The 12,525-nt window shown below is 50.0% G+C and overlaps 6 protein-coding genes across 6 annotated transcripts; 3 read left to right on the top strand and 3 right to left on the bottom strand.

The window, feature by feature from the left end:
- Window positions 1-43: 43 nt before the first annotated feature.
- Window positions 44-1,732, top strand: NFIA_110060 (uncharacterized protein; the record flags this gene model as incomplete). Its single annotated transcript, XM_001267408.1, has 4 exons — window positions 44-184; window positions 240-680; window positions 742-1,008; window positions 1,271-1,732. 4 exons carry the CDS (start codon window positions 44-46, stop codon window positions 1,730-1,732), a joined length of 1,311 nt encoding a protein of 436 aa, XP_001267409.1.
- Window positions 1,733-1,962: 230 nt separating this feature from the next.
- Window positions 1,963-2,889, bottom strand: sec13 (GTPase-activating protein SEC13; the record flags this gene model as incomplete). Its single annotated transcript, XM_001267407.1, has 3 exons — window positions 1,963-2,287; window positions 2,349-2,758; window positions 2,836-2,889. The coding sequence occupies 3 exons, from the start codon at window positions 2,887-2,889 to the stop codon at window positions 1,963-1,965; spliced, it is 789 nt and encodes a 262-aa protein (XP_001267408.1).
- A 952-nt stretch (window positions 2,890-3,841) lies between these two features.
- Window positions 3,842-5,116, top strand: pex20 (the record flags this gene model as incomplete). The annotated part of the gene is made up of 3 exons (XM_001267406.1): window positions 3,842-3,955; window positions 4,033-4,839; window positions 4,946-5,116. 3 exons carry the CDS (start codon window positions 3,842-3,844, stop codon window positions 5,114-5,116), a joined length of 1,092 nt encoding a protein of 363 aa, XP_001267407.1.
- Window positions 5,117-6,136: 1,020 nt separating this feature from the next.
- NFIA_110030 (uncharacterized protein) lies at window positions 6,137-6,901 on the top strand (the record flags this gene model as incomplete). The annotated part of the gene is made up of 2 exons (XM_001267405.1): window positions 6,137-6,784; window positions 6,857-6,901. The coding sequence occupies 2 exons, from the start codon at window positions 6,137-6,139 to the stop codon at window positions 6,899-6,901; spliced, it is 693 nt and encodes a 230-aa protein (XP_001267406.1).
- Window positions 6,902-7,834: 933 nt separating this feature from the next.
- Window positions 7,835-9,757, bottom strand: NFIA_110020 (putative RSC complex subunit Sfh1; the record flags this gene model as incomplete). The annotated part of the gene is made up of 4 exons (XM_001267404.1): window positions 7,835-7,946; window positions 8,004-8,088; window positions 8,170-9,323; window positions 9,414-9,757. The coding sequence occupies 4 exons, from the start codon at window positions 9,755-9,757 to the stop codon at window positions 7,835-7,837; spliced, it is 1,695 nt and encodes a 564-aa protein (XP_001267405.1).
- An 866-nt stretch (window positions 9,758-10,623) lies between these two features.
- Window positions 10,624-11,848, bottom strand: NFIA_110010 (putative general stress response protein Whi2; the record flags this gene model as incomplete). Its single annotated transcript, XM_001267403.1, has 6 exons — window positions 10,624-10,644; window positions 10,694-10,958; window positions 11,009-11,358; window positions 11,427-11,562; window positions 11,629-11,665; window positions 11,770-11,848. 6 exons carry the CDS (start codon window positions 11,846-11,848, stop codon window positions 10,624-10,626), a joined length of 888 nt encoding a protein of 295 aa, XP_001267404.1.
- Window positions 11,849-12,525: the final 677 nt, after the last annotated feature.

Below are 12,525 nucleotides of genomic sequence, written 5' to 3'. Positions count from 1 at the left end.
TTTGCATGACACCCGTATCACACACGCTTCTTTACAAGCAACCATGTCCAGAATGCGCGGCAGTCATGAGTTAGCTAACTACAGTGACACTCAAGGCCACCGTCGAGAAATAAGCCGGCGAAAGACAGACCCACGAGCTCGGAGTCGTCAAAACGCAAGCCCCCTGCTGCAGCTTCCAACAGAGGTACTTGCCCTGAGTTAATGTCCATATGGACTAGTGTCTAACGACCTTAACATAGATAATTCAGTATATTGCATATCTTCTCCCGAGCGATGTCGATATAGTCAATCTGGTGTCGTGCTGTGTTCACCTAGCTAGGGCGATCTTACCGGCTCACTCGTCCATCTGGCGCCAGCGATTCAAGGACCTTTACGGTATCCCTCAGAGACGTTCTTCAAGTGAGCTCAAACTGGAGTATCAGATTCGTTCTATTGTGCTGTCTCAGAAGATCAACTTCCGATACGGCCAGAAGAAGGAGCAAACGTTATGGCTGGAAGTGCTGAGAGACATGCTTCTGGAAGCACTTGAATCAGCCCCGACAGATGAACACACTGCTTCCAAGCTCCTCGAGCAGATTTGTAAGACACTCCACAACTCGGAATTCCTGAACCGACCTGTGAGCGGATATGGCGACACGAATGCCGATGCGCCTTCTGAGTTGTTTTACGCTGTTCAGCTAGTAAGCCCTTCACCCGCTATATCGGTCTCGAAATTGGATACGGTCTCATCAAACATTCTAGTGCCTCACCCACCTGGTGTTGGACCCGTCTATGGCCTTCTATTGCCTCAGGAATGACTATGATATTGGCGCCGTGTATTCATTCCAAGTCGATATCAGTGAGCCGCTTGTGGATGTAGAGAAGCTGGACCTGGAGAAAATTTTGCACATTCGCAACTTCTGGCTTCGTCATCTCCTCAATCCGAACGAAGCGACATTCTGCTCCTCCTATATATCGCTGCGTCAGCGACCGAAAGCCACGCGATCTCTGGGCGACAGCAAAGCTTGCGTTAGTACCCATTGGTTGGGGTATTATTGTCAGTTACTGAGGTCTCCCTATTCTGCTGAGCGCCCTACAGGAAGATGCTAACCTGAAGTGACGAACCTCTTTTACAGCGTGCATCCATCCGTATCCAGATTCGCTGAGTCGTCTGGAACACCGTCAGACATGCGCCGATCTGGAGACACATTGGCCGCAGGTGGACCCTATGGTAAAATCTGCCTACATGTCAGTCATCTTAGCAGGTAGCTGACGTTGGGTTCGCGTTTAGTCTTTGCGCATCAAGCTAGATCCTGACCCGTTGAACTGGCCGACCTTATTCGACAGCATCATCCCTATCCTGGGGTCGAGAACGCATTGCTCGTACTTTCGCGGCATTGAAACACAGCACGGATCTGATGACGATTCAACATACCTGGTGCGGGGCTTTACAGAACCCATCCCGACCGCTCACGGTGGCTTCCCCCATTGGCGCCGTATATGCTTTGCCATCTACGATGCGGACAGGGAACAACTTCCGCTTATACCAAACGATGATGCGACATCTGGAAAGGGAAAGGAGGATTTATGGCTTCCGGAGGAAGCGTGGCCGCCATATGATATGGAGGTGGAATTCAATTGGATCCATGGATACGAGGGAGTCATTCTCCCCAGTGGAACGATCATGATGGGACGATGGATTGATATGGTAGAACCGACTGCGCGAGGTCCTTTCATTTTCTGGAATGTGTGACGACCCATTTTGCGTTGAGACACATCGCAAGTTTCGGCGGTGGATACTTCTTGCTGCTCCATGATGTAGTCTTTCTCATGATTCGCTGTTCTAAGTGTTTTCTCTCGTCGGGATGAAATGCGATGGAATACAGGATGGAGACATCTTAATGGACCAGACCTCTTTCACCATTTAATAAGATGGGAATATGATAACAGGCAAATGAAAATCAATCGAAGAAGTGATCAAATCTACTCCTCAATGTCCTTTACCTTCTCCCATTGTCCCTTCAAATTCTCTTTCCACAAGCTGACCTTGTTGTCTCCTCCACTTACAGCAAGGATGTTTCCACTAGGGCTCCAGCTAACCCGCCACAGGACAGTGTCGAATTCCAGCTGCTGACTGGTCCATTGGCCGGGATTCGATGCATCAGAGGTCCAGATCCGCACAGTCTTATCCTGAGACGCAGAAGCGATATAGGACTTGGACAGAATGCTGGGTGACCAGGCGACGTCACGGACCCAGTCCGAATGACCTTCCAATGTCTGGCTGAGGTTGTAGGTCTTGCTTTCCGGGCTATAAGTATAGTCATTAGTACAGTCGTCGGGTTCAAATTCAGGAAGACTCCAAAACGTACTTGTAATCCCATATCTTCAGCAGATTGTCACTGCCACCGGTAACGAATCTCCGCTGCTGACCTGGACCAGGATTCGAGCTGATCAAGCTACCGGGAGACGCTGCTGGGGCCCAGCTGATCGAGTTCACGCCCATTCCATGAGCGTGGAAGATCTGATGAGTCCAGCTGTTGTCGCGGAACTCGAGGACACTCACATGCCCGTCCGAAGAAGCGCAAGCAAGGAGACATCCGCTCTCGTGTGGAGCCCAGGAAACCATATTCACCGAGGCAGTGTGGAGGGAGAAATCGAAAACTTTTGTCCAGGTGCTGCCTGCAACGGGGGATGTCGTGTTTTGGTGTTGTTCACGCCAGATAAGCACTTTTCCGTCGTACGAAGAGGAGGCCAGAATCGTGCCAAACTTGGGGTGAGCCTGAGACGAAGAGTAGACAACATATTAGCCATGCAAACGAAACGGAGACTCTGCATGACAAGGACTCTTAAACCTACCCATGCCACACACCACACCGCGCCTTCGTGTCTTTTGATTCCGAAGATGCCCATGTTAGCAAATTAGAGAGTTGAGCCAGTAGAGCTGAGGTGATTCACCCTTTCAGCGTTTCAACCAAGCGATGTGTCTCCCCCTCGATCTCGAAAATCTTTATTGTCTTATCCGACGAACATGTTGCTAATCTGCGGCCATAGTAGTCCAATCCGGCGTCGTGCTGCAAGAAAGAGCCGGTCGAGTTAGTCGCGCGGGTCGTGATGTAATATCATGAGGGTGACAGGGCGCATTATCACGTACAATCATATCATCATGACCAGAGTTCGAAATAACCTGAGCAGCTGCCTTGGAAGATGTCAACGAGAGAACAATGCGAAGCTTAAAGGGGGGAAGAGTTGCCCGAAATAAACATACCATGATGACCAATGGGACTGCCCGAAGCGAGTATTACTGCAGCAGACGGATAAAATAAAATAAAAAAATAGCTTGAGAGATATATATCTCACTGTATTGATGTTCTAGACGAGTCCGGGTAGGGGTGAAGATAGCGGCGGAGGAGGATCGAAATCAACATGCAAACAGGTCCTCCGTAATCCGTACTCCGAATACCGCCAGCTTGTCCGCTTCACTGTTGAGACTTGAGCCAGCTGCCCAAGCTGTGATCTTATCTTATCAGCTGAGGTTGACTCAGCGCTCTCCGGTCAGTGGTCACGCCTAAAAGCACGTGAGACGGGCCTCGGCTTTGACCCTCGCCCAACCTACCCCACGGGTGTTGCTCTACCCCGTCTTAATCTTGCCTCTTCATGCCTTTTACATGAGTATAATTCCCCAGTCACTCTAGAAAAGTACTTTCCTACTTTTCGAATAGACATATCTTTGGACATATTCTCGTTCCGCACCTTATTGCACTTGAGGCGTAGCGCATAGTCCGTTCTACGATCTATCACCCGTTTCATCCGCTTTCCAAGGACTTGTTCTCGCCCAGCTACCGTGCTGCAAGTCACTGACAGTATGAGTGACGCTTTGTGCGGCCCGTCAAATGCCTTGCAAAACTTCCAGAAACATGCATCTGTTGATCGGACTCTCCAACAGGATCGGCTGATCTCCCGCCGGTCGCCCTCTCAGGTAAGCAAGGTTGCGACTCACCCGGAACGCTTTTTGATTTGGATTGGACCGGTCGGCTGAACATTCTTCTTTGACAGGGCTTCAGATCCCAGAATTCGAGCGACGGTGTCCTAGACCCCGAGTTTGCTGCCTTTGAGTCCGATCTGGCCGGACCGTCACTTCCCAATCTACAACATGCAGGACCTTTCTCAGCAAATCCCCACCAGCTTCCGGTGGCTAGCCATGCCGAGAATGTGACCTGGGCGGCCGACTTCCAGAGACTACATATTTCAGGGCCTTCCCATCCTATTCAGCAGCATCATGGTCCATCTGCAACCCCGGCTTCGGCGATGTCACAACAAGGTTGGCACAGTGAATTTCTGAAACAACAGCAGCAACGCCCAGCACGTACACAGCAACATCAGCAGTATACTGGAGGCTTCCAACCGTCTTTCTCACACCACCATCCCATACATGGAGGGGTAATGAACGCCTTGCCCTCTGTACATGGGCCGGCAACCGACCAGCAACACGCCACAGAGACATTTGATGAATCGGCTTTCGAAGCTGCATTCGAACAAGCAAGAGCGGACATGGCCTTACAGGAGACGAACACAACGGAGGAGAAGACCGAGCCTGCAAGCGAGACGATCCAGCCCGATTTAAGCACAGCTCAAGAGCCCACCGAGCAAATCAAGATCGGGTCAGATACTATACCACAAATCGACAAGAACGACCCGTTAAGCCGGGTCAACGATGCGGATGAACTTGCTAGGACTGCAGGACAGTTACTTGACAGCGTCAGCCACGATCAGAGCGAAAAGTTCAGACAGAGTAATTTCCTGGCGCTGATGCGTCGCATCCGGGATCGCGAAGTCCGGATCGAGGATGACGAGTTTCGTGAAGTCAGTACCAGTCCGTGATCTCTCATATTTCGGCTGGCGTGGCACGAACGCTGGTAAAAATTGTTTCCATTCATAACGGCTCTTGTTCCTGCTAATTCATGACCAGACGGCGCAGTCACTACATCCCGGCGGTAAATATTATCCCGGTGGCCAGCAACAAACGCAGCGGCAACAGACATCAATTCCACCACATCAGGATGGGCCCGACAGCGTTACATTCAGCGATATCAGTAAGTCCGACACATTGGAGGGGCCCAGTATACCGCGTACGGGATGACAGTGCACCAATCCAAGGCCTGACGCGATGCAATGTGCCAAACAGATCGTCCGCAAGTGAGCCCTTCTACGCCGGATACCGTCGAATCCATAGCGACTTCGAAAGCAGCGCCCAGGGATATACCCAGTGCGTCGTCAACTGGGGCAGGGTTGGGAGACGATAACTCTCTCTATGCGAGTTGGAATTATGGCGGGATTTGAGCCTAACTGGTTATTGGACATTATACCCAATCAGCTTTTGGCCGTCCCTTTTGAATAATGCAATATGTGAGACTAAGGAGCGTTCGAGGTGTATTGAGCTCAATTCAGTCTTGGACATGGCAGTGGGTGTACTCCTTTTTGGTAGCAATCATTGCATCCGCCATCATTTGTTTCTTTCTTCATAGACTCTTGATGGAGGCCAATGATGAATGTTTCATTACCTACCTTTGTGTGCATCTACCCGACTTCCAGCCTCCATCATTGACTGGGACTGCATCAATAAAATAGTAATCTTCTGCTATTTCTTATCCCTTTACAACAATTTTACTGGGCTGATGTTCAGGGGGGTTGACAAATAGCTGGACTGCACGTGATCCTCTTGCGCCTATTGATGGGAAAGAACAATACCAACTCAATAAGGAGGCTGGGGGCATTGTTACCAACCGCATTTTATTTGTTAGCGAATAAACACAAGTGCCAGCAATTATTGATGCACCGCTGCTCTTCGCCCAACTGTTGGGAAAAGCGGGCTGTCGTCATTTGGTCTGCATCAATAACGTCTTGCATGCTATTGTTCCTACTGACCTGGAGCTACGTGCCGCTAATGTCTATCATGGGATATATAACCAGCAAGCTCTCATCTTGCTTTGAGAGATAGCTTCCTCTAACAATCTATCTTCAAGTTTGATTTCTGTGGTACCAACCTAAACGCGGCTCTTCAAACCACAGCATCATATCTAAGGTCCACTCCAAAGTCCTGCCTGCGCATTGCCTCAGCTGCCGCTATACTTTTTGAAAATTACTTTGCTTGTACAGAAACATGCTGCCACCGTCGGATTCTTTCTTGCATCACTCCCACAAGCTTCGAGAAGTGGCCGCTAATGCGCGCAACCGTGTGGTCTGCATACCACCACCTCCGTACTCTTCAACAGTCCCACGAGGTTCAACCCATGAGGAGAGACAGAATGCCCTGGAGACCATCGACGATGACACGGCCTGGGAAACCTGCGCCGGTACCAGCTCCACTCCTATTACGATTAGCATTGACGCCTCCATTAGTGTGGTGGGCAACGGCAACACCATCATGATCCCGTCTATGGCAGGCCATCCTCAGCAAACTTCGAGAGTTTCTAGTTCAATGAATCCCGAGAGTTCATCTTTCTCTACGTCCACTGCACCAGCAGCTTCTGAGGCGGACGCTCTGCACTCAGTTCAGAAGCAACGCCAGGCTAGACTGACCGAAATGGCAACCTCCATCATCAATGCCTTGTACGATTCGGGCCGGCTAGCACCCCCGGCAGAAGACCACGAACCTGCACCGCTTGAAATCAAGATCAACACAGGAATCAAGGTTGAGGGGAGCCGCAACGTCATTTGCGTTGGTGCTACAGTCCGGGCCCAGAGCGCCCCGATGGGCACGGACAAAGATCGACAAGTCATTTCAAACCGAAAGAGACGAGCTCTATCAGTATGTCATTTGCACCTTCGCCGCTTATCAAGTTGCCGGATCGTGAATTCTTTGGCTAACAATCTGATATAGGAGCCTTTCGAAGCACCGAATTCCAAGAAGAATTGTGTGCAATAATCGCGGAGAGGCATTTCAATCCTGGCATCCCACGGACACTCATGTTCTCCAAATGCGATGTCTTGATACTTCTGATTGTCGAAATGCATCAAGGCGTTTGTGTTTGAAAGTTCTCGCATATGCATCGATAGAGAATAGCACTCCTTTGCTATCTACTGAAGATGTCCTGCGCCTCTGCAAACTGTACCGTCAGCGAGATGTACCACTACTAATTGAAACATCTATTCTATGGTGTGACGATTGATCAAGTTCTAGTTCAAAGCATTCCTTTTATAATGTTCTATGCCGAAACTGGCCAAAAGGCCCGAAAGTCACCCATGGCGAGACCGGTAACTGAGCTTTGAAAGAATGATGCGCTCCCCAGAATATTACAGAAACAGTCTAAAGTTGACCTGCTTCAAAAGATCAAGGAAAAGTAAGTCAGCCGACTCCTGGAGAGCCCCAAGTAGAAGGTGAACAAGGTGCCGGTATTGAAAACCGATCAGGTGAAATGGTTCTCTTGCAGAATACAGCTATAGAAGTAAATGGTTTTCAGACAAATCCGACCAAATGATGCTCGATTCCACGAGAAAAGGCAACCTTTCAGACAACGGGCCGGCAGCTAATGCTGGTAAGGGTAATTAAGCTGGAAATTGTAAAGTCAAAATAATATGCGCCGGAGTCCTGCCTCTTTAAAGGTTCATGAGAGATATCGTGCCAAACTCAGGAAAGGGAATGAGAATAGAGAAAAGAAGAAGAAATACATGACTTATGTCCCCAAGATCATGTAGAATAGCCGTGGGAAGAATAAGGACAGCTTCATGATGCTAGCCATGGATAAATTCCCCAGAGATAGCGATTGTTGGGTTTGATGACTCGATTGGCCTGGTTGGTTTTTGAGGGAAAATTTACGCCGCAGCGATGGTCATTCCGGGGAGTAGGTATAGCTGGCGACTAGCTCTGGTGACTACCGACCAACTGGTACATCGTGGCGATGCAAATCTCTTGACCATTCCGGGGTGACCTTGTCACGTTCGTACAATAGGCCGCAATTGTGGCAAAGAGTCTAGACATAACAAGTTAGTGCACGACTCGAATCTCATTGGGGTAGGAGGATTCTCACCCTTGGACCAGCAGGACCATCTCGTACTGCCCAGACCGCAGAACCCCATACCATACAGTTGTTGCATCTCCAACTCTGACGTTCCCTGAAAGAGAAACAAGCAGGTTAGCACGAGTCAATGATCACATGATTCACAATCGACAAGCATACCAATCCGATAATGTACCTCCACCTCCGCCATATCCAGCCCCCGAACCGGTATCCGGTGTGCCTCGTCCACCAGGAGTGCCTCCTCTTCCCGATGGGCTTAAGCTGCGGAAGCGCCTCTTTCGTTTGCTCCGTTCGCCTCTACCCAGCGGGGTCTCACTATCGACGTCGAAATAACCGCTGCCCTGCCGCGACATATCCGGTGTGATGCCGGCGGTGGAAGAGAACCGAGCTGTTTCTCGCCGTAGACGTCTGATCTGGCGTTCGCGGTCTCCTTCTCGCTTCTCAATCTCTTCCTTCGAAAGAGTCTCTACCTTGGGTTCCCATTCATCGCCTAGTCCTTCGGGATCATACCGCCAACCAGCCTCGGTGCCATTGGCAGCTTGGTTATCGATCTCATTTCCGTACCCACCCATGCCACTGATCATTCCTCCGCTCTCACACACTTCCTTCTTCAATTTCAAGACAGCTTCGTAGATACCATGCGCAATGGCTCCAACCCACTCGCCGCCCAGGCCTAGGTCGGCGCATGTGACTTGCGCGAATTCCTCTGCCATGCCGGGAGGGTGTAACAAGGACCACTCAAACTTATCTGTGTACAGCCTGTTCTGCAGATTGATGTTGAGGTTGATTAGGCACCGATATGCATCATCCGGGTTTAGTATACTGTCGTTAACGAGTGCTTCTTTTGTTACCGATACACCAATCGCCCTGTTGTCGGGTGTTGCAGCTTGCGTAGGAACTGGCGTTGCGGACACATCCCGAGGCGGATTTGTCTGCGAAGTGGGAGCGGGCTTCGATTGTGTACTTTGAAATAATGGATGTAGCGCAACACCAGCGTACTCCTCTAACTGCTGGCGTATCTGATTGCTGATTGCCAGAGTCATCGCTTGGGGGTTCGGTAGGTCCAAGTCTCGCACGAAGCCCATCGCAAATTCTTCAGGAGTCGCCAGAGCTTCATGAAGGTTCCACAGAAATGTATCTTTGATGCGGAAGGCGGGCAGCGGATCTGGTCTTCGGTATCCGGGAAGGGTAGGGTTGATACCGGGATCCACCACACCTCGCGGCATGGGAAATGGCTCGAGAGGCTGATGCGCTGGGACCTCCAAGTCGATACGAATCGGGATGAGGGTCAGGGGGAGCTGCGCTTGAATTTGTAGCTGGTCGGCACAACTGTTGTAGCAGGAAAAGTTAGGTCAGCTCGGTCATGAATGCCTTCCAGCGGGCAAGCAAGCCCGGAGAAACGAGTCAAACAATACATACGCTGGTCGCAACATCCTCTTAATCATCCAGTCGCGGAAGACTCCCTGGACCTCCACAGGGGCATGGATTTCTTTTCCCAACTTCTCCGCCAAGGGGGTCTTGTCTGTTGCCGACTCTTCGCGCCGTAGACTTCTTAGACCAGTGGGCCTTCTGGGGCCTTCACTGTCATCAAAGTCATCATCGTCGAAGCCATCCTCTGCATAGTTCACCGCAGTAGTGCCTCGTTTCGTCGTTCGCGGCGTCGGACCAACTTGAGTCTGCGGAATGACCGGCGTGAGCAATGCGTTCCCGTACTGGCGTATTCGCGGAGGATAGGACGTGATATAGCCTCTGAGGGGGGACATGTTGGCCGTTTAGGAGGACAAAACCATGTCCCTCGCGAAGCGTGCAAGAAGAGGTTGCTGAAAATGCGAATCAACAATGGCCTGGAATTCAACTGAGCGAGGAATTGAATTTGATTGAGACAGAGTTTTGCGAATGTGATCAATGCAGTCGCTTCAAGGGTCCGATGTCTCTTACTGGATTTGCGATGTCCTGCAACTTTGGTCTGTCGAGTTCGATACCAAACAACCTGATCTCCAGAGAGGTGATGCTACAGCTCCTTCTGTATGGTGATCGCGGTCAATGCTCCGCCTTTTTTGCCTTGTCGCGTTTCTGATCTACGCTAGACCAAATCTAGCAGTATAGTCACGTGTGTCACATAATGGAGAGTTCTAATGACCATTATGGACCAAAAAGTGCCGATGAGATCAGTACAAGAGACTTCTATCACTATTTTCTGATCATGGGGAGATCTGAGCTTGAAAATTGCTAAAGCTGGAACATTACACCAAAAACTAAAAAGGCAAAGCCAGCGCTCTTTCAACACCTCTGACAAATTAACGACTATTCATGATGTTGATGGAAAGAGCTTATGTGAATTATATGTATGACATGGGAACAAGGAGGAAAGCAAAGAAGTAATGCATGGAGTCCCGCCAGCTAGTGAAGACAATGAGCAGAATACACAAGCACCCAATAAATTGAATACGCCATTTCGCTTGTCTGATGCAGACATGGAAATAAGGGGGATATCGTCAACTTGGCAAACGAAAAACTGAACCGACGCGTTAAGGACAAGGGATGATTTTTGTTTTTATCTGTACAGCGTCATGGAGGGGATAAACAGAGGATGCGCTGGCTGCAAACGTGTCGGATCACCGGACGAAGACTATCGGAGTCCAATAACGCTCTGTCGAGGGATTAGAACCATGGCGATATACCAGAGCAAGCTAACTTACCATTTCAAGCGTCCAGACTCTCCGAATCCACACTTTTACTTTGCCTTCGAAGCCCTCGACACTTTCCAGTTCGACACCCTCCCACCAGCATCTCCTGGCTGGTTTTCTCCAGAACAATAAGAGTTTCTGTGCCATGCCGACCGCATTGTTATTGGACAGATCACCTCTGACGTCGGTGCGAAGTTTAGCCAATGCGAGGCTGCAAATGACCGCCTTGTTGGGTTCGGGAGCACGGTGACCCCACCGGTCGTCTCTCTCGAAACCACTGCACTTCGTGAATATAATTGCAGATTTGATAGAGTTTGACGTACTTACCCTGCAGTGAGCATCTCAATAAGATGTTGCTCTGTCGATCCAGGTTCATCGCTCTTCTTCAGGCCGGAAAATATCCCGTCTTGTTTAAGAAGTGCCCTGCCCACGGCACGTTTGACCTCCATCATCTCCGTATGGTCGATGTCAGGACGTGGTGGTATCGCATAGAAATCGAGGTCCTCACGTAGGACGATGATTCCGGCCCGATCTTGTAGTATGTCTCTTGGTGATCCCAGCACCGTTTCAGACATCTCTAATTCCGGAGAAGTCGACGCTGAAGGTGAAGATGACGGGATCGACTGAGCAACTGAACGGAAGAAATCTAACATGTACTGGAGAGATGTGGGATCATACTAAGAGTGCAATTGTGAGCCATTGTCATCCATTTAGACAAAGGGAATGGCGGAAAGACTTGACGTACGTCAACGGGATAGATGTCACCCTCTTGAAATGAGCCCATATGTCCATCAGGCAGAAGACCATTGGGAAACAGTGACAGAAGGACAAATTCAGGCAGGGTCAACAGCTCATCTCTCGAGAGTGTAAACCGAGTACCTCTATGTGACGAATTAGCATTATAAGAGAACAGTTTTTGTATGGCTGTCACAAGGATGTGGCCTCACCGCAATTCAAGAGTGATATGCTCGTCACAGCCGATGTCTAAAGTTTGTAGAACAGACTGTTAGTGATAATCGAATTACAGAAACTGCATCCGTCCATCGCAATTCCATTCTATCAATAGCCAAAATCACAGAGTTGCATACCTCCTAATGTGTTGATAGGCGGCCCTCCTGCCTGTTGCACCTGAGTGATAATACTCGACGGGCCTCCTGCCGCAGCCATCACGTATGTGAATGACTCAATGGGACTTGACCCTTCAGTGTATGGTGGAGGGGGTTCTCCGTCCTCTGCTGATTTCGCGCCGGAGGATTCACCTTTTTGGAAAAAGGCTTTGGTTTCCGCAACTATAGGCGATGAAGAGTCGTGATATTGGGTTCCTTCGAGCAGAGGCCGAGGAGCAGGTGTTGAGAGAGTATCCGAAGCAGACTCGGTAACCTTTGCGTGACTGTGATCGGTCACAGTATTGAATACAAGTGATGAGAAAGGCGGCGGACGGGACGAGACGAAGCTGGAGGAGGAAGCTTCCGAGCAGGGGGAATGCGGAGGCGGTGCGGTATAGAAGTCGTCGTCGTCTTCTTCCTCCACTTGAGGATACGTTAGGTGAGGAGGCCGCGCCGTGATGGGCGAGCCAGTGAAGCTTGATTGCCGCAGCAAGGTGACAGGCGTCGAGATTTTCTTCAAAGAAGCGTTATCGAAGAAAGTGGACTTCAGGTCCTGTTTGAGTTGCAAAGATAAGATCGATTTTGACAGCGGTCCCGTTGATCTAAGGGATCGAGACTCAGAGTACCGGGTTCCTTGTCGATCAGGAGGCTTCGGAAATGCTCACAACATAGGGGTCACACGGACCAGGAATATTTAGAAATGATTCAATCAAAAGCTGTCATATATTCCTTTTCTGG

Source organism: Aspergillus fischeri, genomic scaffold (assembly GCF_000149645.3).
Source record: "Aspergillus fischeri NRRL 181 1099437636245 genomic scaffold, whole genome shotgun sequence".
In the NCBI taxonomy this organism is placed as follows: domain Eukaryota; kingdom Fungi; phylum Ascomycota; class Eurotiomycetes; order Eurotiales; family Aspergillaceae; genus Aspergillus; species Aspergillus fischeri.
The sequence above is the reverse complement of the archived record's forward strand: the minus strand, read 5'-3'. Positions and strand labels throughout refer to the sequence as shown.